Consider the following 27,424-nt stretch of genomic DNA (forward strand, 5'->3'; position numbering starts at 1 on the left):
ATGTGGGCTTGACACCACGGACTCGCTGGGTAGGGCGATTTCTACCTCAGTGGCGCTTAGACGTCACGCCTGGCTGCGGTCCACGTCATTTTCGGGCGATGTCCAGAGCACTCTCATGGACATGCCCTTTGATGGCACTCGCCTTTTTGGCGAGAAAGCGGACAGTGTGCTGAATCGCTTTAAGGACTCCCGGGCTACGGCCAAGTCCTTGGGCCTCTCGGCCCCGCGGTCGCAAACTTCCGCCTTTTCGCCCCTTTCGTGGCCAAGGAAGGGGTGCCTCCTCACGTGCGCCTAGCCACCAGCCGCAGAACCAACCTGCGCGCGGTCGCGGACGTGGTTTCCGCCGAGGCGGTTCTGGAGGACGACTAGGTCAGCCCACATCCACCCCGGCAGCATCCGCCTCAAAGCCTTCCTAGTCCGAGCTTTCAGGCCCATTCCACGCCAGTGGGCGGCAGAGTTCGCCATCACCTGCTCCACTGGCGGTCCATCACATCGGACAGGTGGGTGCTGCAAATCGTCCGAAAGGGCTACTCCCTCCCCTTCGAGACGACCCCTCCGGCCATGCCACCGCAGCACCACCGTATCTCGGGGGATCATTTGAATCTTCTCCACGAGGAAGTTTCGGCCCTCTTGGCCAAGGGGGCCGTCGAGCGCGTTCCGAGCCCAGAAGTAGGTCGTGGTTGTTATTCCCACTACTTTCTGGTTCCCAAGAAGGGCAAAGGGGGCCTACGCCCTATCTTGGACCTCCGGAACGTCAATACCTTCCTCCGGAAGGAAAGGTTCAAGATGTTAACTTTGGCTCAGGTTCTAGCTGCCCTAGACCCCGGAGACTGGATGGTAGCGTTGGACTTGCAGGACGCATATTTCCACATCCCTGTCCTGCCGGCCCACCGGCGTTACCTGCGGTTCACGGTGGGCCCAGAGCACTTTCAGTTTACCGTGCTCCCCTTCGGCCTCACCAGTGCCCCTCGGGTGTTCACGAAAGTGATGGCGGTGGTCGCAGCTCATCTGCGCAGATCAGGGGTTCCAGTCTTCCCCTATCTCGACGACTGGTTGTTGAAGGCGGGCTCGCCCCAGGCAGTCGTCTCCCACCTCCAGACTACGGCGGATCTCCTGCATTTGATGGGATTTTCCATCAACGTGCCGAAGTCACACCTGAGCCCCTCTCAAAAGCTCCTCTTCATCGGAGCGGTTCTCGATTCGGCGCAGTTCCGGGTCCATCCACCGGAACAGCGGGTCCGGGATATACAGGCCCTGATTCCCATCTTTCGGCCTCTATCCTGGGTCTCGGTCAGGCTAGTGTTGCGGCTTCTGGGGCTGATGGCCTCCTGCATCCTACTAGTGCATCACGCCAGGCGGCGCATGCGGGCTCTGCAGTGGGACCTGAAGTTTCAGTGGGCCCAGCATCACGGCAACCTGTCCGACCATGTCTTGATCTCGGAGGGCACTGCACAGCAGTTGCAGTGGTGGCTCACGGACCGCGATTGGGTCAAGGGCAAGAGCCTCTCCCTTCCCCAACCGGAGCATGTCGTCGTGACGGATGCGTCCCTCCTGGGATGGGGTGGCCATATGGGAGAGGCGGAGATCAGAGGCCTCTGGTCTCCGGCGGAGTCTCGTCTCCACCCAACTTGTTGGAGTTGAGAGCGATCCGACTTGCACTGAAAGCCTTCCTTCCCTCTGTCATGGGAAGTGTCGTGCAGGTGTTCACGGACAACACCACCGCCATGTGGTATTGCAACAAACAGGGCGGGGTGGGGTCGTGGACCCTTTGTCAGGAGGCTCTGCGCCTCTGGACATGGCTGGAACACCAGGGCGTCACCCTGGTGGTTCAACATCTGGCGGGCTCTCTGAACGCCAGAGCAGACGAACTCAGCCGCCGGTGCATGATGGATCACGAATGGCGTCTGAACTCCGAAGTGGCGCAAGGTCTCTTTCAGCAGTGTGGAGAGCCTTGGTTAGATCTATTTGCCACCGAAGAGAACGCGCAATGTCAGCAGTTCTGCGCGTTGGAATTTCCAAGGCGGCACTCGCTCGGCGACCCTTTTCGTCACGAGTGGAGTTGCGGTCTGTTGTACGCCTTTCCGCCTATACCACTTCTGCCCAGAGTGCTGAAGAAGATCAGGCACGACCGGGCCCAAGTTATCTTGGTGGCTCCGGATTGGGCACGAAGGTACTGGTATCCCGAGCTACTCAGTATGCTGACCGATCCTCCGATACGTCTGCCCCTTCGGGAGGATCTTCTGTCGCAGCAGCAGGGGACGGTCCTCCACCCGAACCTGTCCAGCCTCCACCTCCATGCGTGGAGATTGAGCGGCGGCAGTTGATGCCATTTGACTTGCCTCCTGAAGTCTGTGATATCATTTTGGCAGCCAGGCGTCCCTCCACAAAGACGGTATACGCCTGCCGGTGGAACAAATTTGTGGCATGGTGCACAGCAAAGGCTGTGGATCCCCTTTCCGCTCCTCTTTCTGAGGTTCTCCTCTTTCTTCTTTCTTTGGCCCGGCAGGGCTCTGCCCTGGGCACTCTGAAAGGTTATCTTGCTGCCATCTCTGCCTTCTTGCGGCTTCCTGATCAGCCTTCTCTTTTCAAGTCCCCTGTAGTTACACGCTTTCTAAAAGGCATTACTCACACGTTCCCTCCTGTCCCTTTTGTAATGGCTCAGTGGGACTTGAATCTTGTTCTCACATTTCTAATGTGCGCTCCCTTTGAGCCTCTTCATAATTGTCCTCTTCGTCTGCTGACGCTTAAGACTGCTTTTCTGGTAGCCATCACCTCGGCTAGACGGGTGAGTGAGCTCCAGGCTTTATCTTCAAAGCCTCCTTTTCTGTCTGTTCATCCGGACAAGGTTGTCCTTCGGCCTCGTCCCTCCTTTCTTCCTAAAGTGGTGACTCCATTTCATCTTGGGCAGTCTGTCACCTTGCCCACCTTCTTTCCGCCTCCGCATCCTTCCAAAGAGGAAGAGAGGCTCCACCGTCTGGACCCAAAACGTGCGCTCTCCTTTTATCTGGACCGCACAAAGCAGTTCCGGGTGGACGACCAACTTTTCGTTGGATACGTGGGTGCTAAGAAGGGGAAAGCGGTGCACAAACGGACCATCTCTCGGTGGGTCGTTTTGTGCATCAAAATTTGTTACTCCTTGGCAACAAAGGACCCTCCTGTTGGGCTGCGCGCCCACTCCACTCGGGCCACAGCGGCTACTACTGCTTTGGGACGGGGTGTCCCTTTGCAGGACATCTGTCAGGCGGCGACGTGGGCTTCGCTACACACGTTTGCCAGGCATTATTGCCTTGACAGCCAAGTCCGGAGGGATGGCTTCTTTGGCCGTTCTGTCCTCCAGGACTTTCTGGTGTGATCTTGGTTCGCAGACCCACCACCGGGGATGGTATTGCTTGGGTATCTATTCTAAGGTGAGGAATCTAACTAACGTGTTTCCTTCAGATGAACAAGTTACTTACCTTCGGTAACGATGTATCTGTAAGAAACATTAGTTAGTTAGATTCCTCACCGACCCACCCATCCTCCCTGTTCTGCGAACTGACATCTAGGGTTAAGGTTATCCTTTTCAGGCCCCTAGATTTTATTTTTGGCACCAGTGTCGGTCTTTGCATGGCTCTGCGTTCCTGGCGCGGAAAGCTATGTACAAGAACTGACGTCAGCGCGCGAGGGCGGCGTCTTAAGTACTCCGACGACGTCATTCCGGCGCACGACGCCGACGACGGACGCGGAGCCGCAGACGACGCCTAGCGACGCGCAAGGGGTATTGCTGACGAAAAATCTTCCGGATCCAGTCTGACGCCTGGGGATATTCTAAGGTGAGGAATCTAACTAACTAATGTTTCTTACAGATACATCGTTACCGAAGGTAAGTAACTTGTTCTTCACCTCGCCTCTTTTTATGACGGAAACAACCGACAAGACCTTGGTAACACAGGACAAGTGGTCCATTCTATTTTGATTCATAAACTAACGTTTGGAAGCCGGATGGACCTCAGCTTCTTCTTCCCTCTATCTGATTACAATATATTACAATATAAATATGACTTACAACCACACCATAAGGGTTGCTTGGCATGGTACAAGGTGGTCACTTTAACTAGTGAACATCATATACCAGGCCAACTTCTCACATCCGCAGAACATCTAACGCTTCTCAAGCAGAAGGTTCTCTCTCTCCTGCAAAAACATGCAATAGAACCGGTTCCCCTACATCAGCAAGGTACAAGGGTTTTCTCCCTTTATTTCCTCATCCCCAAAAAGGATGGCAATCTCAGGCCAATAGTAGAACGTCAAACCTGTACATACAATCCGACCACTTCCACATAGTCACTTTACAACAAGTTCTAACGCTGCTCCAACAAGGCGACTTCCTTGCCACTCTAGATCTCAAGGACGCCTACTTCCACATTCCTATTCACCCTGCTCACAGGAAATACCTACGGTTTGTACTGGATGAACAACGTTACCAGCTCAAAGTCCTTCCATTCGGAGTCACAACAGCACCCAGAGACTTTACAAAATGTCTCTCAAAACACACACAACACAATCCAGCTGCTACACAAATTAGAATTCACAATAAATCTCACCAAGTCACATCTCCAGCCATCCTACAACCAACAGTATATAGGAGCAACAATAGATTACTTCCAAAGCTCTTGCATATCCCATCCCAATCAGGATAGCAAGTATGCAAGCCCTCATAACAAACTTTCAACCGCAACGCTCACTACCAGCTCGAGTGTTCATGCAGCTAATAGAGATGATGGCCTCTTGCATCTTAATCGTCCCTTACGCAAGACTCCAAATGCGTCCACTACAGCAATGTTTTACACAACAGTGGAACCAAACTCAGCGTCAACTTACAGATCTGGTGTTGGGAGACAGCCGCACATATCGCTCTCTGCAATGGTGGAGCACAAAAAATCTTTCCAAAGGGTGGCCGTTCTTAGACCTGGTTCCACAAATAGTGCTGACAGCAGACGCATCGCTCACCGGCTGGAGAGCTCATCTCTCAAACCACACCATTCAAGGTATGTGGACCCCTCAACAGAAACTCCTTCATATCAACCTAGAGTTACTGGCCATATTTCTCGCCCTAAAATCATTTCAGACGCATCTCCTAGGCAAAACTGTCCTAGTCCGAACGGACAACATGACAGCAATGTACTATATACAAAAACAGGGGGGGGCACTCTCTGCAGCTTTCACGCCTAGCACAAAGCATTTGGAGATGTGCCATTCCTCAAAAGATATACCTCTTATTTGAGCACCTACCTGGGATACACAATAAAATTGCGGATCTGCTAATTTGTAAACAACAGCAGATTAACAAATGGGAACTTCATTCGCAAGTTCTTCATCCGATTTTTCAAATGTGGGGCCACCCAGACATAGATCTGTTTGCCACTCATTTAAACACAAAATGCTCAAGCTTCGGCTCCAGATATCCACACCCACTGTCCAAAGGCAATGCAATATGGATGAACTGGTCAGGCAAATTTGGGTACACTTTTCCGCCTCTCTGGTTCACTCCATTACTGGTGCGCAAGCTCAAACAGCAGTCTCTCACAATGATCCTGGTCGCGCCAACATGGGCCCGACAACCATGGTTCACAACACTGCTGGAACTCAGTTGTCCCACACCAAAAGTTGCACCTTTCCCCAAAGCTTCTCACGCAGAACTATGGAGAGATAAGACATCCAGAACCAGCTCAACTGAACCTAGCATTCTGGCTCCTGAAGACTTAGTTTGGTTACCTCAATCTCCCACCAGACTGTATGAACGTCATTAGAAAAGCTAGACGTCCTACCACTAGAGCATGCTACCCAGCTGAATGGAAGAAATTCGTCATCTATAGCAATAACATCATCAATCCACTAGACGCTTCAACTCAAAACATTATTTGTTATCTCCTCCATTTACAAAGATGTAGTCTGGCATATACATCCATACGATTACATCTTGCTGCCATAGCAGCTTGCTTACAAAACAGACAACGCCGTCATTGTTTAGGGCGCCTCCCATCAAAGCTTTCATGGAAGGACTTAAAAGGATAATCTGATATAGACATCTAGCTGCAGATTCCTTATCTTAGAATTATCCAAAGGCGTCAGACTGGATCCAGAATTCTTTTGCAGCAGCAGCAGCACCTCTGCGCGCCAGGGGACGGCGCCACACGACCCGGCCCTGACGTCATCTACGGACGTTAGCGAGATTATACAAGTCCCTCCCAGCGCGCTGACGTCATTTCCTTCTTTTCTGCGTGCAAGGCGGATCCGGAATAAGCGGTTCCTCTGGCCTGTTTTCAGGCCCCTTTTGACGCCTTCGTGTCCGGAAGAGTGTGCGATGCCTTCGGGCTTTAAAACGTGTACCTCCTGTTCGCGGCAAATGTTTGTGACGGACCCACACCTTATCTGCATGTGGTGTCTGGGCAAACACCATGATTCGCCGGACTACGACGCCTGCCAACAGCTCAAGCCGAAGTCCCGGCGGGAGCACAGGATGAAGTTACTTTCGGCTCACCTGTCCCGGTCAGAGTCGTCACACCCCCGGCCTCCTCTTCGGCGACAGGTTCCAGAGGCAGTGGGTTTCGTTTGCGGCGTTGGTCACCGTCTGGTTCCCCGATGCGTCGCTCGCCCCTTCAAAGTAAGTCCTGACGCATGTTGCCTAAGTCCTCGACCTCTCTAACTTCTGTTGTCGGGGGATCTAGTTCCCGGATCCCTCCGGACGTGCGCCCCCGGGAGTCGTCCCTCTCCTATTCGCCTTTTCCTGCTGCGAGGGCGACTCCGTCCCAAATGGCGGCCTATGCAGCGGCCCTGCAGGTCTCCCTTGGGTCCACTCCTCTCCCTGGGGCGTCCTCTGACCCTCTGCTACGTGCAGGGTCTCTGGTAGACTTTGCCTCCAACGCCAACTGAGCCCCTTGCCTCTCGGGATGATAGAGTCATGGCGTCGTCAGGGCGCGCCCAGCCGGGTCCCCCTGTTTGACCCATAGCACGTCTACCGTGCCGCATAGTCCAGTGGGGCTCCATGTGGCGTCGCAGGTGGTTGCTGGTGCTCGCAGCTTGGGTACGAGCTCTCTGCGGCCTTCCAGACAGGCGGCTGCCTTTTCGGAGGTTGAGCTGGCGCTGGGTCGGCGCCGAGGCCTTGCCTCCTCGGCTCCTGCTCAGTCCCTTTCTTCAGGGTCGGAGCCTGTGGTGGTCGAGGCAGAGTTGGCGCCCTAGACTTGCCTCCCCGGCTCCACTCTCTTCTTTGGAGCCTATTGTGGTTGAGGCCGAGTCGGTGCCGGACGAGGCCGAATCGGTGCCGGACGAGACCGAGGTGGCGCCAGACGGAGCCACGTCGGCGCTGGACAAAGCAGAGTCGGCGCCAACCAGGGACTACCTGGCACGGCCTCGTCGCAGGATCATTGACTCCCCTCCAGACATTTCCGGGGGGAGTTAGGTGTCACCCCAACGTCTGGCAACGCCGGGTCTGTCCTTGCCTCTTCCCCCCCCCCCCTTTGGAATGTGTGGCTCCAGCGGATTCTCCACCGCCTCAGGAACCCCATCAGGAACCTCATTCGTCCTTGGGGCGTCCTTCTTTTGGACATTGGTCTCATCCTCCGTTCATCGGAAGCCCTCCTTGGGGTGGGTGGCTCAGTTTACAGCCCTCACCCACAGATGAGTTGTTGTCCCCTCCTCGGAGGACTACCGAGGCTGGTGCGGCATTTCTAAGAGTTGTCTCCATGGCCGCCCGCATTCTCAGTATACAGACCCTTTGGTCCCTCTGCTTGTTGACCCTCTGTTGGATGTCCTCCACCATGGTTCAGGGAATATAGAGCCTCTTCTTCCTTTTAAAGCTTCTCTTTATGATCCCCTTCTGGGCACCTGGGCTCGGCCAGCATCGGGTGATCTGGTGGCTCGTTCTATCATGCACCGCCACCGCCCTGTTCCAAACGATCCAGTTTGCTTATTTCTTCATCCGGACGTTCAGGGGTTGGTTCTGCAAGCTGCTTTTTCTTCCTTTCCTCAGCTGCTGCTTCCTCCCTCCCGGGAGTCCAGACGGCTTGAGTCGTGGGGGGTCGTAATATTTTCGCCTCCACTAGCACTGCACTTCGATCACTCAATACAGTATGTGCTGAGTCTCTTCTAGCTTCCACTTCGGAGGGTGCTCGTGCTGACCTCCTCCATCTTATCCGTGATGGCCGTGATCTGGCGGAATTTACTATCCGCTCGGCCCTGGATATCTCGGATTCCTTAGGCCGTGCTATGGCTGGTTCGGTTGCACTACGACGCCATGCTTGGTTACAGGATGGCATCTTCCCGGAGAATATCCGGGAACGCCTTGTTGACCTGCCCTTTGATGGGGTCCCTTTGTTTAATGCCCGCGCTGATTAGGCAATTTGGCTCCTCCTTGCGGGTTTTCACCCTCCCCAATAGGTCTGTGTTTGGCGGGTCTCACGTTGTCATATCCTGGGATGGTTCCCCTTTCATTTAACGTCCGCCTGTTGGACTATGTGTTTTGGGCTGGCAGTGAGCCTATTGTGGCGGTGTTCCACAGGTCGTTCTGTTCTGTCCTCTGAATGTGGTTTACCCTAAGAGGTGTTCCCCTGTTTTTCTTAGGGGTGTAATATACTCCAGGCAGGGTAACTGTATGCTATTGTGTTACGCCACTCTGCGCCAGGCTGGCGTGGAAGTTCCCTTGGGCTTCCTACGTCTACTGACGCTATTTGCTTACCGATGGGCGGTTTATAGTGTTGTGCCTTCTGGCACTCTCTCCTACGCGCCTCAGGTCTCACCTGGCTTGAGCCTTGCGTGTGTACCTCATTCTCCTCTTCTAGGGGTTTTTCTCCTTGTTCTATCTCTTTTCAGAGTATTTCAACACAATTCAAAATGAAGCTGCCTCCTGCCCCAGGTGCATCAGGCAAGTCCTCCTATCATACCCGCAGCTGACTGGTCTCGTGGCTGGGCCCCTCTTTGATATATATCTATATATCCATATCCTGGTTTTTCGGGGAGCAGTTGGGTACTTTATACTCTGCCTTGCCATCGTTCTGTACGGTGGTGTTTTTTCTTACAACGTTTCGGCTGCACTGCGGTGCATGTTCCTGCATCTTCAGCATAAGGTTTCCTAGGGTTCCACTCCCTGAGGTACGCCTCCGGTCCTGGATGCTCCTTATAGTGTCTTATCTGTCCCGATTATATGCTGCACAGTCCCCCTCTTCTATGGGGGTGCATTCCCCCCTCCGGGTCGAAGGTGGTGGGCTGGAGATCTGATGTGCATGTGTGTGCTCCTTCAGTGCCTAAGATACCACACTCTTCGGATGTGTCTTTTACCTTTCGGTGTTACCCTCCTGTGTCTGATGTGCCTGCGGGACGGCTCCTCTAATGAAGGTCGTCCCAGGTGCTGCGTATGAGTCACTGTGGCTTATTGGTTGAGGTCTTTGACTATTAAACCAAAGGTTATGTGTTCAAATCCTGCTGGTTCAATGGTTTCTGAGGTACCATTAACCTGCGCTTCTATCTTCCATAGGTGCGTTCTCCCCTTAGCCTTCCAACTCACTTATTGGGCAGTACCATACTCTGCTTAGCCACGCCATTTTGTGGTCTCCATAGCTGTCTGCTATGTGCATGCTATTGTTGTGGTCCGCCTTGCTGTACCTCAACGTGGTGTTCTCCACCCCTGTCGTCTTCGTGTGACTATGGGTGCACTTGGCGTGTCTTCTGTTCTTGTCTATCCTTCTCAGACGTTGCTCAGTTCCTTCTTGCCTCCTGGATGCAGCCTGTCCGGCCTACCTTGCGACGGCTCCCCTGTTGGGCTTTGGTTACGTCCATATTGCCCTCTAGCTTTCGTTGGTGCCAAATTGGTGCACCATTAAGCTCTGGAAGCTGTTCCTTGTTATGTACTCTCTCTAAAGTTCTGGGATATGGCTTACTGCCGTTTCTACATCTCATGCTTCCACGGGTATGGTCTCGCGCCATTCTGGCACTTTTGTAATCCCTTGCCTCCCGTTGTCTTTTGCTCTCTGAGCTGCTTGGGTTGCTAAATAGCTGATGCCACAGCTTTCCCCTTAGTCCGTCCTTTTGTGGCCGGCTTAGGGCTTTCGGGCACTTTCTATTATTCTGTCGCAGACCCTCCTCCCCCCTTGGGGAATGGCTATGGTATCTATTCTAAGTTAAGGAATCTGTGGCTAGATGTCTCTATCAGATGAACAAGTTACTTACCTTCGGTAACGATGTATCTGGTAGAGACGTTGTCTCATTCCTTAACGCCCACCCATCCCCCCCCATTCTGCGCGGTCCTTGCCAGGTGGGTTTCTCTGCTTTGCCTCCATTCAGTTGGCCCTGGTCTTCATTCCAGGTGTTCAATTAGGTGCAACCCTTTTATGATCTACGGTATGCAGCCACCTTCCTCCAGGTGGCTTCTCTTTCTGTAGAGCAGTGCTTTTTGCTTCGCCTTCACCAGGAGATTCTTCTTCCTTTTCTCTGCATTCCTCAACCCTGGTCATTCCAGTGTGGGATCTTCTCCTATTGCTTTCCCTCCCTCCCGCCTCCTCTTTCTACTTGGGGATCTTGTCCCCTGTTCAGTCATCCTTTTGGGATCTGCTGGGCTGTGTTTCAGCTTTCCATTACTATAGGGGACGTGCCATTCTTGTAATGCCTTCTCGAAGTAGATTGTTGTTCTTTCTGTGCTCCGCCCTTGTTGGCTGACACAGTTCTACAATATGATAAGTCTGTCTATGTCTGTCGGGATATTCTTCCCTTGTTACTCAGCCTCTAGTGAGGGTCCACACTTTGCTATGCGGGGTTGTCTCTCACAGCGTTGCATGTACTCTATCCTTTACTTCTTGGTTTGTAAACAGACAGTGTCTGATACTGGCCTTCATGATGGGGGTTTTTCTCCTTCTCACACTGTTCCCATACTTTCACAGTTTTGTTGGTGTCTCCGCGTTGTGTCGCTGAAAAGTTTCTCCGAAGAAAACTGACGTCAGCGCGCCGCGAGGGACTTATATACCCTCACTAACGTCAAGTCCGTGGACGACATCAGGGCGGGGTTGTGTGGCGCGGTCCCCCGGCGCGCAGAGGTGCTGCTGCAAAATAAATCCGGATCCAGTCTGACGCCTGGGGATAATTCTAAGTTAAGGAATCTGCGGCTAGACAACGTCTCTACCAGATACATCGTTACCGAAGGTAAGTAACTCGAACATTCCTCCCAGAGTTCCACCCTCTCCAGTAAGGAATCTAAACATTGTCCTAACAAGGCTCATTGGTCCCCCATTTGAACCTTTATATAAATGTGAATTACAGTTCCTCACATGGAAGGTAGCTTTCCTTGTAGCCATCAAATCTCTCAGAAGAGTAAGTGAACTCCAGACATTAACCCTACAGGAACCATTTTTGCAAATCCATCACAACAAAGTGGTTCTTCTGACAAATTCTAAATTCTTAACCAGTCTCTTGAGCTCCCAGTATTTTTTCCTCAACCAGACTCAGTAGCTGAACGGGCTCTTCATACACTTGACATCAAAAGAGCTATTCTTTACTACATTGAAAGGACAAAGAGTTTCAGGTAAACTAAACAACTTTTCGTACCTTTCTCATCCTATATCAAAAACTGGAATTGCCAGGTGGATCGTTGAATGCATTCAAATATGCTACCAAAAAGCTACTAAAAAGCAAAGCGTACATTATCCATTCCCCCAAGAGCGCATTCCACACGCAAGCTAGGGGCATCCATGGCATTCTTAGGAAACATTCCCATGGATTAGATTTGCAAAGCCGCAACATGGTCTACACCGCACACTTTCACAAAACACTACTGTGTAGATGTGCAGGCAAAACAGCAAGCTAGTATGGGCCAGGCTGTACTAAGAACACTTTTTCAAACTACTGCAGCACATACAAGTAGCCACCGCTAACGGGGTAAATGCTGTATAGTCTATGCAAAAGTATGCGATCTACAGCTCATATGCCTCGGACGGAGAATGCTGCTTACCAGTATGCATCTGTTCTTGGCATGTAGAGCTGTAGATCCGCATACGCCCACCCGCCTCCCCGGACTCTATATGTGTTGCAGTACTATCTAACTTAGATACATTACACATGGACATCTTTTTTCTATTTCTAACTACTCCATCCTCACCCTTTATGGCAAAAACAATCTGTAGATGGAGTCGATGCCCATGCACACTACTACGCAAAGGAGGAGTCACCTATCTTGTGTCGACAAAGACTTCCACAATAACCAAGTGCAAACATCCAAACCCAACACCAGATGGCGATCTATGCAAAAGTATGCGGATCTACAGCCCTACATGCCAAGAACAGATGCATACTGGTAAGCAGCATTTTCCTTTAGGTGACCTCAATTTGCATCTAGAGGACCCTCTTAAACCAGAAGCATTTGGCTTGATCCTAGACCTAAAAGCTACACAATTAATACAAAGCCCAACGCATGATAAGGGCCACATCTTAGATCTGGTCTTTACGAATGATGAACGACTCTCGGTAGACAACCCCATTGCAGTTCCTTGGTCGGACCATTTCTTAATTCCGATTTATTGGAAGGCTTCAACAGCTAACTCCAGGAAGGCTTCAACAGCTAAATCCAATTAGCAATCCTCCAAAAGCCGAGATCAAGTATGGGCGAAACTCTCGCCAGAGGTTTGGTCTACATCTTTATTGCATTCTAAACCTTTAGGAGATCTTGACCCTCGCATAGCGTCTGACACGTTTAATCAATAGGTCGAATCTTCCCTGGACAAGATCATTCTGCAAAAATTGAGTCAAAAATGGCCTAAGGAAAAACGATCACAGTGGTACTCTCCTAAGTTACGGGAACTCAAGCAAAAATGTAAAAAACTAGAGAGAGCCTGGAGGAAAGAATATAGCCTAGATGATAAACAGAACTACAGAGCAGCTATAAAAATCTATCAGGCAGAAACTTAAGAGAGCACAAACACAATATTATGAGGAGAAAATTACAGTGGCAGCGTACGCTCCTAGGGAAATTTTCCTAATAGCGAAAAATCTTACAAAGTGCTCACCACCTGAGTTACCTGTGGAATCCTCTAAGCAACGTTGTACCGAACTCGCCGAGTTTTTTAATAAAAAAATTCTAGATATCACAATACCTTTCCTAATGCTTCCGGCCCGATAACCAGGACCGGGAGGTAGAAATTCTGCGGGGTAGTTTCCCACGGCTAGAAGATATTCCTGCTTTGGATTTAGCTACATTATTCCAACTGTTTTCCAAAGTTAAATCAGGTTCCCCCCTGGACGCAGCCCCCATTCACATGCTGTGCAAGGTGGCAGGATGTCATTTTACCTGTGCTACTGGATGTATTAAATTCTTCTTTGGCAACTGGCCAAGTGCCCAGATCATGGAAACATGCCATGATAAGAGCACTTCTAAAAAAAAAAAAAAAACACCCTTAATCCTGATGTATGGGGCAACTATCGGCCGGTCTCGCTCCTCCCCATGACCAGTAACATCTTAGAGAAATATGTAAATAGAACCATCTCTCAATACTTAGAAACTCAGTCGATTTTGCACACTTCCCAGACAGGTTTCCGACCAAATCATGGAACAGAAACGGCCCTGTTAGCAGTAGTGGAGGAATCACAGAAAATTCTCGACCAGGGAGGCACGGTGGCAATCATACTGCTTGACCTGAGCTCCACATTCGATACGGTCGATTACAGCATCCGTTTAGACAGATTAAGAATGATCGGAGTATCAGGAAAAGTTCTCACCTGGATCAAATCCTTTCTGAAAGATACGTCATACCAGGTATTCGAGGGCAACCACACCTCAAGAAGGGTGCCACTTACATGTGGAGTCCCACAGGTCTCCTCACTGAGCCCCACCCTATTTAATATATATCTAAGGCCCCTTGCAGAGTTAGTCCTGCCATATGGAATCCATATTATAACTTATGCAGAAGACACCCAACTAGTGGTGGCATTTAGCAAACCAAAGAAGGTGCCAGCTAATCTAAAATCTTGCTTGGGAACGGTGGCCACGTTGATGGATCAGTCGTGTCTCAAGCATATTGGAGACAAAATGGAGCTAATGATCCTGGGCAACTGCTCCAGCTCTACGGCCGGCTAGAGTTGGCTAAATTGTCTTGGCCCGTCGCCAAAGCCCAAAGAAAAGATTAAAAGTCTGGGAGTTTGGCTGGATAGGTCGCTCAAATTTGACCATCTAGCTGTACAATTAGCAGCCTCGTTACGGCATCATTGGACAGATGCAAAAAATTCTTCCACTTCTCCCTGAATCTGTACGTAGGATTATGGTTCAGGCACTGGTGTTATCCCAGCTGGATTATGGAAATTCCCTCTACCTGGGTACTCCAAAGTCCACAACAAGGAAACTGCAAGTGGTGCAAAATTGTGCAGCCAAGTTGCTGCGCAACACCCCTAAAGCACACTCTGCCAAGCCGGCATTAAAGGAGCTACCCTGGCTACCAATCAAGGAAAGCATAATGTTCAAGTCATTATGCATAGCACACAAAACACTTTGGGGTATGGGCCCTAAAATTAACCTCTCACTTATAGCTTTTCATCGCCCCTCGAGAAGCTTGCGTTCAGCTACCTTGTTCCTGGCGACAGTACCCAAATCAAAAGAGCACGTTCTGGAGGCCGAATGTTCGCCTATAACGCTGCAAAACTATGGAATACGCTCCCCATCGATCTCCGCTCAACGACCCATCATCTCTCGTTTCGGAAACAACTAAAAACATGGCTTTTCCAGAAGTGACCTTGAACTGTATCTGACTGCCTGCCGTCGTAAGCGCTGGGATGCCTATGGGTAGCCATGCGCTCTATCAAATGTTAATTAATAATAGTCCCTCATGTCAGGTTCCAAATGTGCCTGTCACTAGAGGTCCTAGCGGCACAGTGATCTCAAGCGCAGTTTCATCTACAGGATCTAGTGTTGTTGTGGGGCCGCACACATCATTTTGTATTGGTACAATACAAACAACCTGTTGCAGGGGCGGCCCTTCCTGGACCTAGTACCACAAGAGATTATCACCACAGATGCATCACTTACAGGTTGGGGAGCGTATCTTAATTAACTCACTGTTCAGGACCAATGGACCCCTATCCAGCAACCTCTTCACATCGATCACCTGGAGTTACTAGCCATCCAGCTTGCTTTCCGAGCTTACCACTTTCTCTTTCAGAACAAGACAGTCCTGATAAGCATAGGCAAGACGACTGCCATGTTTTACTCACAGACATACAGGGTACACATTCACCGCAGTTGGCCAGTGTGGCTCAAAGAATCTGGAGGAGGGCAATCCATTTCAAAGTCTATCTACTTATTCAGCACATTTCTAGAGTGGACAGTGATCTAGCGGACCTGCTCAGCAGGATGCATCAACAAGTCCTCGATTGGGGACTCCACCCCAAGTTCTATACATGAACTTTCAACATTGGAGGTTCCCACAGATGGATCTGTTCTCCACTGCGAAAAAAATGCAAAATGCTAAAACTTTTCCGCCAGACTACCACACCCACACCACAGTCTCTGGGCAATGACAGTGGAGCCTATGCCCATGCACAATACCACTAATAGCTGGAGTCACTAAGTCCCTTGACTCAAAGACTTAATTCGAAGAAGTAACTTGTACACATCCGAGCACAACACTAGATGACAGAAGAATGCACAGCATGTGAATCTACAGCACTACATGTCATGAACAGGTGCTTACAAGGTATGTATAATTTTCCTTTTCTTGTGATGGATGCTTCTACCGCCAGATTTATCAGCTCTTGAACTGAAAACCAAGCACTATCACCAAGGTGCTGGGTCTGATGAGATGATCAAAGCAGGAAGTCTGCAACCCAGATCTGGGGTAAAGGCCATTCTTGTCGACTTAAGAGTCAAAGCAATAATGTCTGTTTAAAGTATGGAATAAAGACTATGTTGCAACCCTGCAAATATGCAGAGCAGAAACACCCCTAAAAGTGAAATAGAAGCAGGCTTTTCTCTCTTGAAATGGGCCTTGATGCCCTCTGGATGGTCCTTCTTGGCAAGAGTGCAGCAAATTGTGATGCACAGCGTGTTCTAGTGGAAAATATTACGCCTCTGAATTGCCTTGTCTTTCTTGGAACCAGCATAGCCAACGAAAAGCTGATCATTAATTCAATACCAGAAAAGCACTCAAACATGTTTGGGTTTTAGCAAAACATCCATGCACTGATATGATGATAAATTACTTGTCATCATGCTTGTTTCAAATTAATTTCATTGCCCCCCCAATACTAATTTGCTTACCTTGGTAAAATCCTTTCACAGAAATACCATTCTCTCCAAAAAAAATCATACAAGAGAACAAACATTAACTATCAACATTGTGTGCCTAGAGTACTAGCATGTATTTTTTTGTGCACAGTTATGATTAAGACAGTCATTTTCCAGTAACCTTAGTGTTCTGTAGGGGTTGTGCACAACACAATAAATAGCAAACACAGTCCTGTTAATAATACATATTAAAATGGTTTTAAATATACTATCTGAATTTATAGTCATTCATACAGGCAAGGAAATGGTCAGACTATTTGGTTCTTATGTTGGTCTTGGAGTATGTATCACGATATACACTGTGATTTTCTTGCAGGTCTTCTTTTTGCAACTGACAAACACTACCATTTCATTTCTCTCAGACTCAGCTGCTGCCTATTAATCATTGCACTCTATTTGAAAAAAACATATATCAAAGCATGATGTATCCAGTAAGCAAATATTGCTTGAATTGTATCTGGCATTCTCAAGATATTTAGATATGGTTTCAGCATTTAATAACTAAAATGTGTCAGCTAGACATTAAAACACCATCTACTTGCCCATTTGTCTGTGTCCACAAGGCAACGAAGTTAATGAAAGAGTTAACTTGATCTAAAATGTATTTATTTTCTTTTATTCCCAGAGTCCCTCACAGTCTCACATAAAGTACCTTACTTATCTTTGTATAGATTGGAGGTCCATTGTTACTGTTTTTAATTGTAGAAATGTAAAGGTCTAAATAACTGTCTTCTATCTTCCAGGCAATGAGGAAAGGTTTGCTAGATGTACTTCCAAAGAATTCGTTAGAAGATTTGACAGCAGAAGATTTCAGGCTGTTGGTTAATGGCTGTGGAGAAGTTAATGTGCAAATGCTCATCAGTTTTACCTCTTTCAATGATGAATCAGGTATGGTTTGTAATAGGTCATGCCAAATACAAGGCACACTTTACAAAACACATAGTACAAGTAAACTGCCAACTATTTCAATCATGTCTTTTCACCAAAACATGCACACCATTCTTATATAATTATTATATTCATATTGTTATCTATCTATTTCTATGGCGATAACGTGTTTTTATAGCCTTCCCCAAGCATCTAAAGTAAATGATCTATTTCTGAATGCCCTTCATTTCCCACCCTCTCCTCTACTCTTGGGTTGTTGAACCGTAATTCATAGCCTTCAGATAAGGGTCCCATTATGGATATATAGCTCAGACTAATGTGTGAATGCATTGACTTATTATTGATCATAAATGTCAGCTCCTAAACCAGGCCAATTGAAAATCATGGTGTGCATTTTTTGTATGTGGCCAAAGCTCATATCGATGCCAGTAGACTGCATCTGTTTCCTGGATGACGTGTTGCGATGACATTTCACAAAATGTCTTAAAAATTAATGCTAGAAAGTGGTTTTGGTTTGTGAGAAGCATCGATGGACTGGTTCTTAGGCGGTTAAGAATTTAGAATTTGATTCATGAGTCTGTCACTTTCAGCTCAGATCAGTTCATTTATATTTTTGAATTGGATTCCCCTTCTAACATAATTGTGGTACATAGTACAAGCGATGGTATAGTGGAATAGTTACAAATGAGTGGAAACCTGACATTTTTAATTTGAGCAATAGTGAGACAGTATAGAGAAAACATAAATACTGGCAGCGTTACTATTAGCTACATACCTAGGTAAAGGAGGCAGACAATTACACACATGGTTGATACATTGCGGATTGCATAGAAAGCCGTGATTAAGTCTGTATTGGACTGTAAATGTGCTTTGAGTGGGTATCTCAAATGGAGATTGGCAAAGGCATTTCATAGAAGTGGTACAAATAAATGGAAGGAGCAGACCACATTGAGGTATATTCATAGCTAGGAGATAGATCTGAAAGAGACTATTAGTTATGGATTCCTTACCTTAGAATTACCCCCAGGCGTCAGACTGGATCAGGAGAAATTTTTTCGTAGCAGTACCCCTGCGCGTCAGGTGATGCTGGTTGACTCCGCGTTCGTCGTCGTGATCGCCGGGCTGACGTAGCGGTATCTACTAAGACGCCGCCCCTGCGGGCTGACGTCAGTTCTTTCTTTTTCCGCACCAGCCAGTGCAGATCTGGAGAGAGCGGTACCTCTAGTCATTTTTTACTGTCTTTTTTCGACTTTTGGCGACTTCTTTTTCGAGCCGTTTGACTCCTGGTGCACAGGGACGTCACATCGGCGGACCAGCTGATGTCGGTGACGGACCCACATGTAGTGTGCCTCTGGTGCCAGGAGCACGACCACAATTCGAAGTCGTGCTCCGACTGTCAGGCCATGGCTCCAAAGTTTTTGCAGGAACGGTCCCGAAAGGTTCTGGAAGCCCGGCCGTCGGCTCCGCGCCGCTCGTGGTCCTGGTCGAGAAGCAGGCCACAGGACTGGTTGCGAAGCCATCAACACACTAGTCTTCGTCTTCGAGTAAGTCGAAGCACAAAAGAAGGCGAAGAAACACTGTCGCTCTTCGTGTTCTCCCCGTCCGTCAGCCGTCGCGAGATGCGGAAGGTAGTCTTCTGGCTCCGCCAGCGGAGCCTGTTGGGTCGGCTCCGAACCTCCCTCCCTTCCTCGGAGCGAGCTCTGCCCAACTTCGTAGCTTTTACGAAGCCCAAATCTGCTGGCATGCCTTGGGGCCCCGTGGACTCGGCTGAGGGTTCTAGGCTTTCGATGCCGGCGGCTTCAGCCCCGGCACCGCAGGGCCGTCAGGGTTCCAGGCCTGAATCCGGATCGGCGCCAGTCGACCTTTACCACACCTCCTCTGGCATCGAATCTATTGGCGACACCTCCACCCCCTCCGACGCTGGTTGTGTCCCCAACCGACGTCGACCCTGGCCTCCCACTCGACATGGACATGGAGTCATACCGGCATCGACCGACGCTGGTACCGGCGCTTTCTGATGGATACATCTGCCAGTGGATTCCTCACCTTGTGAATATCCCCATGCGCCAGCATTCCAAGGAATTTTTTCCCCAGCTCTCCACGCCGATGTGGACGTCCTAATTCCACGGCTCCACTCGCGACTCCGTGTGACGTCACCGGAGCCATAAGAGAGCCACGTCGGTGTGATGACGTCAGTTCCCTTTTTCCGCGCCGTCAACGCGTAACAGTTTTCCAGTACTCTCCTTGATTGTAGAGTTACTTTGTAGTTTCCTTGTGGGTTACTGTTTCGGAAGTACTCATGTCTTCGTCGAGGAAGTCAGGTTTTAAGCCGTGTAGGGAATGTGGGGGTCACATGTCCATCACTGACCCCCATGAAGATTGTTTATGGTGTCTTTCGTCAGATCACAATGTGGAAGACTGTTCCTGCTGCAGGAAAATGAATCCTAAGGCCCTAAAGGAGAGGGAAGCGAAGCTGTTCATGGCCAAGGCAAAGAAGGAGGGCAGAGGTTGAAAACGAGATAAGTCGAAGCCGGAGTCGTCGACTTTGCACTCGTCGAAGTCGATAATACGCAAGAAGAAGAGGAAGCATGACTACGAAGAGTAGGGCTTCGAGGACGCCTTCACCTCGACGTCGCAGTAAGGACTTGGTCTCTCCTTCACCCTCCCCTTCTCGTTTTTCTCCGGACAAGTCTCCTTTGCCAAAGATAACTCCGGCGCAGTCTCCGGCACCGATGGATTCTCCAGCTACCGACGCCGAACCTGATCAGGTTGCTGAACTCTCTCCTGTGGCTGAAGGTGAACCAGTGGTTCCAGTAGAAGATCCGTCGGCTCCGGCTCCAGCTACTCCTCGGCTAGATACAGGTTCAAATCCACACCCGCATTTCCCGACTCCGGGTGCGGATCCAACGCATTTTTTTAATGCTTTGTATGGTATTTTCCAAAGAGCAGCCTTCCCATTCGGTGCACCTTCAGGTCCTGTGGGTCCAATGGCGTTCAGTTTGGGCGTGCCACAACACTATGCACAGGCACCATTTATGCCCTTCTTGCCAATGGCGCCGTCATGGTAGTTCCCGGCGCTGTCTGGAGAGCCTTCCTCCCGGCCTCGTCTGGATCGCGTGCCTTCGTCGGAGCCTCCTTCGACGCCGGCGCCAACTCCAGCTGCGCCGCGTATGACGCCGCCGACTCCATCGTCGCAACCGACTCCGCGTACGGCGCCACCGATGCCGTGTCCTCTGATCCTCCTCTATAAGCCTCTGAGCCTCTCTTCGAGAGCGGAACAGTATCGAGCAGATGAAGTGGAGGAAGGTGAATTGGGTGACTCCACGGATGAATTTGAAGGTATTCAGGAGGCAAGTGGATTGGACACCACTCCTGAGTGGGAACTTTCTTCTTCCAGATCTTCTCCGCCTCAAGAGTTGGCTCTTTACCATTTGCATGGCTTTTGGATTTACAGTTGCCTTCTGCGGAATATAAGCCGAACTTATTGACTGACGTCCTTCATTCGCCTTCCTCTATTGTCGAGCCACTGTTGCCTTTTAATGAGGCTATCTTAGATCCCATTATAGACGTTTGACGCAAGCCACTTTCTTCGCCTGCTGTTTCTAGGACTGTGGCGAGAAGATAGAGAGGCTCCGGGGGATCCTAGCTTCCTTTCCTCCCATCCTTCTCCAGGGAGTCTTGTAGTACAAGCATCCTGCTCAAAACAATCTTCGGGGGCTTTTCCGCAAGCGCCAGCTGACAGAAACTCAAAGAAGATTGAGCAGTCAGCTAAAAAGGTCTTCTCATCTGCTAGTATGGCGCTAAAGTCAACTAATGCCACTTGCTTGTTGGGCCGCTACATTCATGCCTTGATGGACTCTGTAAAACAGTTGGCCCCCAAATTGCCTGAGGAGAAGGGTTCTTTTATGGAAGTTATTTCTGACACTCAAGCTGCAGCTAGGCAAGTTATTTAGTCAGGCCTAGATACGGCTGACTCTGTGGCCAGAGTTATGGGTTCTTCCATAGCTACTAGAAGGCAGGCTTGGCTCCGCTCTTCCGGTTCTGATGTTCAGGCCACTCTGGTTGACTTACCCTTTGATGGAGTAAAGCTTTTTGGAGAGAAAGCGAATTCCGCCTTGCAGAGATTCAAAGATAGCCGAGCTACTGCGAAGTCATTAGGTTTGCAGACACAGTCGAAAGGGTTTGGCTTCAAAAGGTATAGGGGTTTTGGAAGGTCTTCCTTTCGCTCCTTCCGTCAACCTCAGCAGCAGCAGCAACAAAATTCTCTCTATAGATCATATAGAGTAAGACAAAGGGGTTGGCGTGGTTCTGGCCGCAATCCCTCCTCCTCCTCAGCCTCCTCTGCTCCCAATGATGCTACAGGGAAGCAGCCCTAGATCCCCCATCCTGGATCACGTGGGGCCTGTTGGGGGTCGAGTGTCCCATTTTCTGCAAGGTTGGAAATCGGTCACAACGGACCTTTGGGTTTTAAACCTTGTGGAGAAGGGGTATGCTCTTCCCTTTCCTGAATTTCCTCCCCCTTACCCTCCTTGCCAAAGTTTTTGCTCAGAGGACCATCTGCTTCTTCTGCAGAAGGAGGTTCTTGCATTGCTACTAAAAGGTGCGATAGAGGTGGTTCCAGAGCAGGAAATGGGTCAGGGATGCTACTCACGGTATTTCCTGATTCCCAAAAAGGACGGCAGATTGCGTGCGATCCTGGACCTCAGAGTCTTGAACTTTTACCTGAAGCAGGAGAAATTCAAGATGCTAACCCTTGCACAGGTTCTTCAGGCGTTGCAGCAAGAAGACTGGATGGTGTCGATCGACTTGCAGGATGCGTATTTCCACATCCCAATCCTGAAGTCGCACAGGAAGTATCTCTGTTTTACGGTTGGGTCGCAACACTCCCAGTTTGCGGTCCTTCCGTTTGGTCTTACTACTGCACCTTGAGTCTTCACCAAGGTGATGGCAGTGGTGGCTGCCCATCTCAGGAGGTTTGGGAATGAGTCGCCAGAGATGGTGCAACATCATCTGCAGGTAACATCTCATCTGTTATTCAACTTGGGTTTTTCAATCAATGTGCCCAAATCTCACCTGGTGCCCTCTCAGCGCAACCTGTTCATAGGGGCGGTACTGGACACTACTGTGTGTAGAGCATTTCCTCCTCCACAAAGAATTCTCGACATTCAGGAGATGATCCCTTTATTCCACAATGGAGCGGTTGTTCCAGTTCTGAAGGTTCTTCGCCTGCTCGGTCTTTTCGCCTCCTGCATTCTGTTGGTCAACCATGCACGCTGGCACATGAAGGCGCTCCAGTGGTGTCTCCGCAAGCAGTGGTATCAGCACAACAGGGATCTCAGGGAGTCAGTCAGGATCTCCAGAGAAGCTGCAGCGAATCTGTCTTGGTGGAGGGCAATCTGTCTCAAGGAAAGCCTTTTCATCTCCCTGCAACGGTGGCCACAGTGATAACGGATGCCTCCACCCTGGGGTGGGGTGCTCATCTAGGGGATCTGGAGATCAAGGGTCTTTGTTCTCCAGAGGAAAGATTGTCTCATATCAATTTTCAAGAATTGCGGGCGATATGTTTGGCGCTCAAGGCTTTTCTCCCTTCCCTACGCGGTCAGTCGGTTCAAGTCCTGATGGACAAGACTACCGCGATGTGGTATGTCAACAAGCAGGGAGGAGTAGGGTCGTACCGTCTCTGCAGAGAGGCTCTGCTACTCTGGTCCTGGGCTCAGGACCTTCGGATTTGCTTGATGGTGAATTATCTGGCCGGGGTGCTGAACTTACGTGCGGACAGTCTCAGTCGACAGTTTTCCGCCGACCATGAGTGGAGGCTTCATCCAGAGGTAGTTCAGCACATCTTCCGGATGTGGGGGACACCTCGGGTGGACCTGTTTGCCACTCAAGAGAACGTGCATTGCCCGTCATTCTGCAGTCTCCAGTTTCCGATGCAGGGGGCATTGGGGGACGCGTTTCAGTTGAGTTGGGGCTCACAACTCCTTTACGCGTTTCCTCCCATACCCTTGATTTCTCGGGTTCTGAGGAAGATTCGCCAAGACCGGCCCCAAGTCCTATTGATCGCCCCGGATTGGCCAAGAAGGGTGTTGTACACAGATCTACTTCACCTTTCATCGCACCCTCCGTCTCCCTCTCAGGGCAGACATCCTCTCGCAGTCGGAAGGGCAGGTTCTTCACCCCCACCTCCAGAGCTTGCACCTTCATGCCTGGAGATTGAACGGGGCAACCGGAGTTCTTTCTCTCTCCCACCGGACGTAGTGGATGTTATATTATCGGCCAGACGACACTCCACTAAGTCAATTTATTCCTATTGATGGTCTAAGTTTGTAAAATGGTGTGGAGAGAGATCCATTGACCCTTTAAAGGCCCACTTGTCTAATGTGCTTCAGTTTGCTCTTTCCTTGGCTCAGCAAGGTTGTGCTGTGGCCACGGTTAAGGGCTATTTAACAGCCTTATCGGCTTTTCTGTGTCTTCCAGATCAGCCCTCGTTATTTAAATCTCCTATTGTTTTAAGATTTATCAAAGGCCCTACTCCCTATGTAATGCCACAGTGGGACCTTAATCTTGTTTTATCGTTTTTGATGGGGTCCCCTTTTGAACCCCTTCATAGCTGCCCTTTGAGGCTGTTGTCCTTTAAAACGGTCTTTCTGGTAGCCATAACCTCGGCAAGGAGGGTGAGTGAGCTTCAAGCTCTTAGTTCAAAACCCCTGTTTTTATCCTTACATGCTGAAAGGATGGTCCTCAGGACCAGGGCTGCTTTCCTTTCTAAGGTAGTTACTCCCTTTCATCTGGGGAAGTCCATTACTCTGCCTGTGTTTTATCCTCCCCCTCACCCTTCCAAGGAGGAGGAGAGACTTACCCGCTTGGACCGTAAAAGATCAGTGAGCTTTTATTTGGACAGAACAAAAGATTTTAGTTTTGAAGATCAGCTCTTCGTGGGCTATATTGGACACTCAAAAGGCAAAGCTGTGCACAAGCGCACTCTGTCCAGGTGGATCATCCTAACCATCAAGATCTGCTACGCCCTTGCTGGTAAGGTTCCTCCTGAGAGTATTAGAGCTCATTCAACTAGAGCGAAGTCTTCCACCTCTGCTTTGGCCAGGGGTGTTCCAGTTGCAGACATTTGTAAGGCCGCGACTTGGGCCTCCCTCCATACTTTCGCAAAGCATTATTGCTTAGACTCTGAGATGAGGAGGGAGGGCCATTTTGCGAGCTCTGTCTTGCAGGACTTTTTGGTATAGGAAGGTGGAAACCCTCCTCCAGGAGTGGGACTGCTGTGGGAATTTATTCATAAGGTGAGGAATCCACTGGCAGATGTATCCCATCAGAAGAACAAGTTGCTTACCTTCGATAACGCTTTTTCTGGTGGATACAGTATCTCCCTGTGGATTCCTCACTGACCCACCCACCTCTCCGTTGTTCACCTTTGTATACCTTAAAGGATGCCTTGTTTGACATGTTGTTTTACATTGTATCTTCTTTCTTTCTGGTACATTTATAGGAAATGCTTATGTTCTTTAGCTTTCCTTTTGATTATGTACTATGTATATTTGTTCGAATGTTGGGTACTGTGTATACTTTGAATCTGTTGTCGGTCCACCTGTTCGCCTCGAAGGCACAGAAAAAATGGGTGGAACTGACGTCATCACGCCGACGTGACTCTCTTATGGCTCCGGTGATGTCATACGGAGTCGCGAGCGGAGCCGTCGAATTATGACGTCCATGTCGGCATGGAGAGCTGGGGAAAAAATTCAGTGGAATGCTGGCGCAGGGGATATTCACAAGATGAGGAATCCACAGGCAGATACTGTATCCACCAGAAAAAGCGTTACCTAAGGTAAGTAACTTTGTTCGACAGGTACTTTTGTACCCTTGTTCTACCCTGGTGTTCCCTATCGCCCTGAGTGGCAACCAGAGGAGGTTGAGGAAGACTGGGAGGGTTCTGTGGACCCTCTGGCAGACCAGTTGGAAGAACCAGACTGGCGAGAGGAGTTGGGTGGGGCCAGTGGTCTTGACACGTCTCCAGACCTTGGCATGCTTTCTTCCCCTACCGTGGCTACGGAGGAGGGTGCCTCTTATGCTGTGGTGTTTCTGAAGGGCGGCTGAGGACTTGAACCTCGAGCTTCCTATGGTGGTGGTCAGGACTAACCGCCTGACCGCGGTGCTTCAACCGGCAGCGGCCTCTTCGGAGCCCCTGCTGCCGTTCAATGAGGCCCTCACGGACATCCTTCTGGGCACTTGGTCCAAGCCCAGCACATGGGCCCCTGTGGATAGGGTGATTGTCCGACGCCACCGCCTGGCCCAGGGTGACCCCATTTTCCACTCCCAACACCCTACCCCAGAGAGCTTGATGGTCCAAGCCTCTACTTCAAAGGGTGCATTTCCTACCGCTCCAACTGATAGGGAATACAAGAAGCTGGATCACCTTGGGAAGAGGATGTTTTCTTCCACTAGTTTAGTACTGTGGTCGGGGAACACTGCATGTCTCTTGGGCCATTACACCCACTCTGTGTGGAACACAGTCGCGCAGGTGCTGCCACAGTGCCCGGAGGAGGCCCGGGCTGTGCTCTCCCATGCGGTTGCTGAGGGTAGAGATGCAGCGATGTTCACCATATGGTGTGGGCTGGACACCGCCGACTCACTAGGCAGGATGGTTTCAACGTCTGTAGCCCTGGGATGCTACGCCTAGCTGAGGTCCACTAGCTTTTAGACATGCCCTTTGATGGCTGTCGCTTGTTTGGCGACAAAGCGGACAATTCACTCGAGCACTTTAAGGATTCTAGGGCTATGGCCAGATCCATGGGCCTTGCTACCACTTCTCGCTTCACGCAGTCTGTTTTTCGCCCCTTTCATGGCTATGGAAGGGGTGCCCCACCACGTTCCGCCCAGAGCCACAGGCCTGCGCAAACTGTTCAGCCTCTGCACGGCTGGGAACGTGGGACCCAGCGTCGTGGGTCAGGGGGCCAGCGGGCGTCAGGATTTGCCATCACCTCCCCCACTGGCAGAACATCATGTTGGACAGGTGGGTTTTGCAGATAGTCCAAAGGGGCTACTCCCTCCATCCCTGCCACCTATATTCCATCGCATGTCGGAGGATCACTTGGCCCTTCTCCGCCAGGAAGTTACGGCTCTCTTGGCCAAGGGAGCCATTGAGCGCATCCCTGTGCCAGAAGTAGATCGTGGTTGCTATTCCCACTACTTTCTGGTGCCCAATAAGGACAAAGGCCTGCATCCTATCTTAGATCTCAGGGACGTCAATCACTTACTCCGGAAGGAGTTCAAGATATTGACATTGGCTCAGGTTCTGTCTGCTCTTGACCCTGGAGACTGGATGGTAGCATTGGACTTGCAGGACTCCTATTTCCATATCCCCATCCTGCCGGCCCACAGGCGTTACCTATGGTTCATGGTAGGCCACGAGCATTTTCAGTTTACCGTGCTCCCTTTGGCCTTACCAGCACCCCTCGGATGTTCACGAAAGTGATGGTGGTGGTTGCAGCTCATCTGCGCAGATCAGGGCTTCCAGTCTTTGCCTATCTCGATGACTGTCTGTTGAAGGCAGGCTCGCCCAGGCTGTCGTCTCCCACCTCCAGACTACGGCGGACCTCCTGCACTCGCAGGGGTTCACTATCATTGTGCCGAAGTCACACTTGATTCCCCCTCAGAAGCTCCTTTTCATCGGAGCGGTTCTGGATACAATGCAGTTTCAGGCTTAACCTCCCGAACAGTGAGTCTGGGATATTAGAGCTAAGATTCCGATCTTGCAGCCTCTATCCCCGGTTTCGGTCAGAATGACCCTGAGGCTACTGGGCCTCATGGCCTCCTGCATCCTGCTGGTGGATCATGCCAGGTGGCATATGCGGGCTCTGCAGTGGGACCTGAAGTTCCAGTGGGCACTGTATCGGGGGAATCTTTCCGATTGCGTCCAGATGTCGGATGACACCGCACACCAATCGCAGTGGTGGCTAACGAACCAGGATTGGGTCAATGGCAGATCCCTCTCCCTTCCCCAACCAGAGTTCACAGTGGTGACAGATGCATCACTCCTGGGATGGGGTGGCCACATGAGAGAGGCGGAGATCAGAGGTCTCTGGTCTCCGGCAGAGTCTGGGCTCCACATCAACCTACTGGAGCTCCGGGCGAATCGTCTTGCACTGAAAGCTTTCCTTCCTTCTGTCAAAGGAAGAGTAGTGCAGGTGTTCACAGACTACACCACCGCCATGTGGTACTGGAACAAACAGGGCGGAG

At 50.2% G+C, this 27,424-nt stretch overlaps 1 protein-coding gene across 15 annotated transcripts in view; it reads left to right on the plus strand.

Moving 5' to 3' along the window:
- The window catches only part of UBR5 (ubiquitin protein ligase E3 component n-recognin 5), a 2,036,132-nt gene that overhangs the window by 1,940,574 nt on the left and 68,134 nt on the right, over positions 1-27,424 (plus strand). For all 15 annotated transcript variants that reach the window (XM_085605144.1, XM_085605147.1, XM_085605145.1 and 12 more), the window contains one exon: positions 17,032-17,176. In XM_085605144.1, coding sequence (XP_085461270.1) covers positions 17,032-17,176 — 145 coding nt within the window. The remainder of the gene's footprint in view (positions 1-17,031; positions 17,177-27,424) is intronic.

This window comes from Triturus cristatus, chromosome 5_1, assembly GCF_964204655.1.
Source record: "Triturus cristatus chromosome 5_1, aTriCri1.1, whole genome shotgun sequence".
Taxonomy (NCBI): Eukaryota; Metazoa; Chordata; class Amphibia; order Caudata; family Salamandridae; genus Triturus; species Triturus cristatus.